The 5,865-nt window shown below is 40.5% G+C and overlaps 1 protein-coding gene across 1 annotated transcript; it reads left to right on the top strand.

The window, feature by feature from the left end:
• Positions 1 to 1,290: 1,290 nt before the first annotated feature.
• LOC127081253 (NADH dehydrogenase [ubiquinone] flavoprotein 2, mitochondrial) lies at positions 1,291 to 2,605 on the top strand. The gene is made up of 5 exons (XM_051021522.1): positions 1,291 to 1,308; positions 1,414 to 1,519; positions 1,640 to 1,686; positions 2,311 to 2,388; positions 2,495 to 2,605. Exons 1-5 carry the CDS (start codon positions 1,291 to 1,293, stop codon positions 2,603 to 2,605), a joined length of 360 nt encoding a protein of 119 aa, XP_050877479.1.
• The last annotated feature ends 3,260 nt before the right edge of the window (positions 2,606 to 5,865 follow it).

Genomic DNA, 5,865 nt, shown 5'->3' with positions numbered 1-5,865 from the left:
ATAGAATTAAAATGTAAGCTTTGTAGAGAGAGTTGGGGCTAGCATTTGTTGTAGAAAGGATTGTAGAGTATTACCTTTGGTGGTTGAGGCATGTGTTGAGAAGACCTGTATAATTATAGCAAAGAGGGTAGATTAGATGTAGTATGATATACAGAAGTAAAGGAAGATCAAAGTAAACTATCGGCCCAACTATTAAAAGGGGTTTAGATTTAAATGAGTTGTCATTAGACATGATTCATGATCTTTGTTGTCAAATAGAGGCCAAAGGGTAACAATATGGTGGATTTTGAATGGTTAATCGTTGTTAAGAATCCTATAACGGACAATATATTGTCTGAACATGTCTTTATTAGTTGGGACAATCCTCACCCTGCAAGCCGGTTTTGAAGGGTTGAGTTAGGCTCAACCCCACATTCTTAACAATCCTGCCTGCCTATTTAGACATGGGGCCCATGGCAGTTTCAGCAGAAATGGTGATAGTTGAAACGAAAAGAAAAGATTGGGACCATATATTCACCCTATAATTCATGATCGATCATTCCTTAATCAGCCCCTCATACATACTTGCCTCTCATCATTTAGCCTCCCATCTCACCTCTCCTCTTTCACCTTCGACGACCCACCTTCTCTTAAACCTCCATTATTTGGTGAATGAACCCTAGTCTTTCTTAATTCTCTATCTCTCTCTGTTCTGTATTGTCTGTTCCTTTCCCCCCTCTCTTTCCATCCGTTTTCTTTTATTTTGTTAATCATTTTTTCATGAAATATTTTATGTTATAAGACTCATGACATTATCTTCCAAGTTTGTGAATTATGTATTTTATTTTATTTATTGCAACGTGTGTATTTATTGTTTCAAAGCATCCAATATATTGCGGTAAATTTTTAACTTGCAGTCCTGGATACCACCATCTATCTATTAATTCATGTAGCAAACCTTTAATTGAAATGGGCCATGGTTGTTATTGACGGTGATCTCTAGAAGACTAACCATGCTATGTTTTTAAGTCTATGATGCAGTGAGGGTTGATTATTGATGTACAAAATATTCTTCTATAGAAATAGTCACCGTCATTTAGTTGAGATTTACTGGTAGCTTCCTGTTGCTATGGCATAGCTTTGGAAGTCCTAAATTTACATTCTGTTTGTATGTTGGATTTTATCAAATTCTTAATAATGGAGGGAGCTATTTAATTCCTTTATTAACAGACAGTTTTGTAAACCATTCAGGTGGCTAAGGTTATAGAGGTTGCTCCTATTCGGGTATATGAGGTTGCCACATTATACTCAATGTTCAATCGAACTAAGGTAAAAATCATATCTTGCTGCACTAGTGCATTACTTTCATTTCTGATAATTCATATTATTACAGGCCAAAACTTGTTGGGTCAACTACCTCTTTTGAATTTTCAGGTCGGCAAATATCATCTATTGGTCTGTGGAACTACACCTTGTATGATACGTGGTTCACAAGGTATTGAAGAAGCATTATTGAAACACTTAGGAGTGAAACGAAATGGTCAGTTCACACTTATTAATTTCTCCTATTACCTATCACTGAATCTGATTTAATTCTTGATAAATTTGAACTGTATGTTTTTCTCCTAAGGGTTGGTTTCTCTTTACCTTTGATTTGCAGAAGTAACGCAAGATGGTTTCTTTTCTGTTGGTGAAATGGAATGCATGGTGAGTTTTTCTATGAACCGTATCTTGTCATAGTTTCGGCATGTTACTTATATTCAAAGTTTTAGTCTTACTTGATTTGCAGTAAAGCAATCATTGTATACTACTGATAAAGTTGCACGAGACACAAAATTGAACTTTATAGTGGTAACCATTTTGATAGCTTTTGACATCTTTGATGTTTACTATGGTGTGTATAATTTCTATATTTTGTCCTTTCAGTTCTAAGAAATTATAATGCAGCTGGCCGACCTGGTTGGCTATAGTATTTGCCAACCAGGAAGTTTAAACCGCTGCTAAACTAAGACAAGGCACAATACCAGCTCTTGACTGCATAAGTTTTCTTGGTGCAAGATAGATTGTGCCGTACATTCAAAAAAAAAGTAATATGAAGCCATCTAAATGATCCCTTAGATATTTAGCAAAAGAAAACGGCCTTTAGGTGACATCAGTATATAACTGAGAAAGATGAGAATCACCCATTGTGATGGTTTGTAGGTGGTTTATGACTCACATTCTGTTTTTGTGTTCAGACATGATTGCAGTCTTATATGAAGTCAATGTGATGTTCTTAACTGTAGTTTGATTAGCAGCTGATGCATGATTGAAGTTGTTTGTGTTATGCAGGGATGCTGTGTGAATGCTCCAATGATTACAGTGGCTGATTACTCTAATGGATCAGAAGGATATACTTACAATTATTTTGTACGCCTTTCCTCTTTTCACTCTCTTTTTGGGGTGGGAGGGGTTTATTATTGTTCTTGTACTCCTGAAAGCATTCTTAATATGTAATATTGATGCTTGATTCCAGGAAGATGTAACCCCAGAGAAAGTAATTGAGATAGTTGAAAAGCTGAGAAAGGGCGAGAAGCCACCGGTAAGGATATTTGCTATAATTTATTTCATTTTTGTCAAAGTTTAGATTCTTGGTTTTTGTTGAGAATTTGTTGTTTCCTTTTCACTTTATTTTCCATTTTCTTAAATCAAGAAGACCATAAGCTTCTCTGAATATATTATTTTTGGATTTAGCATGGCACACAAAATCCACAGCAGATTAGGAATGGACCTGAAGGGGGGAATACTACATTGTTAGGTGAGCCCAAACCTCCTCCATGCCGTGACCTAGATGCCTGCTGATGAGTGTGTGATACATTTTGTCTTCAATAATTTTCGTATACCTTAGACAGCGCTTTTGTAAAAAGCGCTGTCTAAGGGGGGGATTAGAAAGCGCTTTAGGCAAAAGCGCTGTCTAAGGGGGGGGGCTTAGACAGCACTTTTTGAAAAGCGCTGTCTAAGGTATACCAAAAAAAATTAAAATAGGAGGGTCTTAGAAAGCGCTTTTGGCCAAAGCGCTGTCTAAGGGGGTGGGGCTTAGACAGCGCTTTTCAAAAGCGCTGTCTAAGGTATACCTAAAAAATTTAAAATAAGAGGGTCTTATAAAGCGCTTTTGGCCAAAGCGCTGTCTAAGGGGGGGGGGGGGGCTTAGACAGCGCTTTTAAGATTTAAAAAAGCGCTGTCTAAACCTTTAGCAGCGGAGGTTTAGACAGCGCTTTAAAGCGCTGTCTAAGGCTAAAAAAAGCGCTGTCTAAGGTCTTGTTTGTTGTAGTGAGGAATCTGATCAGAAATAATGAACCATGATGATGATGAGGTACCATCTCAACCAAGATAATACTCAACCTCCTTGAGGAACCAAGAAACCTTAATTGAAGCACAAACCTCAGATGATTAGTGATCAATTTATGAGACCCTCAGGCTTGCATCTCTTAACCTCTCCATCTTCTGAGAAAGACCTAGGAGGATGACTTGCCTATCTTCTCATGATATGCAACATGCAAATGCCTAATGTCCTAAACAATGAAATGCAATATGCTAAGCTAGTCCCAAGAGAGGAGGGCAAATTTTGAGGTGTTACAGCTGCCCCTATTCAATCCACTGTGAACCTGTCGACATGAACAGCCTCGGCTTTCAGATGATCAGGGTGAATAATGATTGAATACCAAGAACAGACGAACAATTTGCACTCCACTGGGAAATAATTAACAACGCCTGTCAGTATCGGCAAAGAAGCAATCTCAAAAGAAGAATCCGTCTGGTACGGAGAAAGTCGGCCTGAATACCGAAAAGAAATTTGACCTGGATACCAAAATAAATGGTAACACAGGAACCATCATGGCCTGAACGCCGCTCATCAGTCTGAATACTGAGCATCAGAATATGGGAGTATTGATATCGGTCTGAACACCGAGAGATTAGCCTGAATGCCCGAAAAACTGGCCTGAATGCCATTTCAGTCTGGATATCACTTCAGTCTGGATACCACTTCGGTCTGGATACCACCTCGGCCTGAACACCACCTCGGCCTGAACACCGGAAACATGGCCTGACTGCCGCAAGCTGCATCGATCTGAACTTCGGAAGCTTCTTCGATCTGAGAATCGGAAACTGGTCTGAATACCCACCTCGGCCTGAACACCGGAAACTTGGCCTGAATGCCGCAAGCTGCATCGATCTGAACTTCGGAAGCTTCTTCGATCTGAGAATCGGAAACTGGTCTGAATACCCACCTCGGCCTGAACACCGGAAACTTGGCCTGAATGCTGCATCGGTCTGAATGCCCGAAAAACTTGTCATGCCTGTCAGCATCGGCAGAGATAAGGAACAGTGATAAATGAGGCGGCACGCGTGTCAACGACCCATGCTGGGGATAACAAGCCATGAGCCTGCTATCCTTTACTCAACCCTAGCAAACGAATAATTTGCGCTCAGCTGGGGATTTTTCTCTCTTTACTTTTCTTTTTGGACCCCGAAACTTCTCGGATTATCATTTCCATCTCCGCCTGACAGAAACTCTCCCTCAAATATTGCACTACTGGGGAATACTTATTGATTCAAAATCACGATGCCAAACTCCTCGGAGTAACATCTTCTCCTTCTGGCGAAACCACCTCGAATAGTAACCACGGCTTGAGACTAGTTTATGCTTGCGATGATGATGCATGATTTTTCTTTTTTAGCGCAATGCTCCATAATCATGGAAATGCTACGCAATTAGCTATGCAATATGCTATGCTTATCTACATGATGAATGCGTAAAAAGTATCCCCCTCAAGGGACTCTTCTGAGGAGCTCGAGGCACTCTGCTGAGGAAGTCGACAACACTCCATTCTCCCCCCTGCTGGGGAATAACGCTGCTGCTGGGGAAAGAACCACCCTTACCAGGGATAACCTCCTCTGCACCCGATCCACTTGGGGACTCCGTTGGGGACGAAACTCCCAACGCATTCTGCGGGGAAAACAACAACCTTTGACTTGCTGGGTGAAAAACTAGCAACGGACACCTCCACTGGGGAAATAGCAACCTTTAGGCCTGGCTGCTGAGGAAACACCGATCTAAAACCTGCTGGGGAGATAACAATCCCGACTCTGCTTGGGAAGACACAGACCTTGAATTTGTTGGGGAGGTAACAATCCCAACTCTGCTTGGGGAAACAAGGAAAGTTTGGCACAGAACACCCGTCGACTCGTCGAACCCTGGTGTAACACGGTGGGAGAAATGACTTTAGTTAAATGTTACGGATAGCAAGAGTCGCCACCGACTTTTATTTTATCCAAAAGGAAAGGTCATAAAAGAACAGGAAAGACCTTAAAAAGATTTTGAGTTCGGGGGGTAGGTTATACAAAGGGAAGGTATTAGCACCCTTTATATCCATGGTTATCCATGGACTCTTAGTTACTTAGCTCACTTTGTTTGTTTGCAAGAGTGTAGTGTGTGATTAGAAAAATTTCTTTAAGTACTTTGTAATGACCCTCGCATGGGTGTATACAAAGCCTAGTTTAGAAATTGTGAGGTGTAAAAGTAATTTTGAAAAGTGTGAGCAAGTAACTATGAGATACCTACCCTAGATTAAGTCTTTCGTGTTCTCGTATATTCTTTCAATGGTAAGACTGTCCCTATTATTAAGGAATAGGTAGTCATTACCTTGGATATGTTTAAGGGACGGGCGTAGGGTCATCGTATGGTCAATGAAGGCAACATAAGGGGTGTCTTTAGCAACTCGTAGGGACTATCATCATATTTACCGAAGGGACAAGATCATTATATCGTAGGCAACCTCGTAGGGACTTGATCTTTTAAGTTTATAGGGACTTGATGATTTTTTTGTTTGAAGGGACTTTGCTTAA

Source organism: Lathyrus oleraceus, chromosome 5 (genome assembly GCF_024323335.1).
Source record: "Lathyrus oleraceus cultivar Zhongwan6 chromosome 5, CAAS_Psat_ZW6_1.0, whole genome shotgun sequence".
Taxonomy (NCBI): Eukaryota; Viridiplantae; Streptophyta; class Magnoliopsida; order Fabales; family Fabaceae; genus Lathyrus; species Lathyrus oleraceus.
The sequence above is the reverse complement of the archived record's forward strand: the minus strand, read 5'-3'. Positions and strand labels throughout refer to the sequence as shown.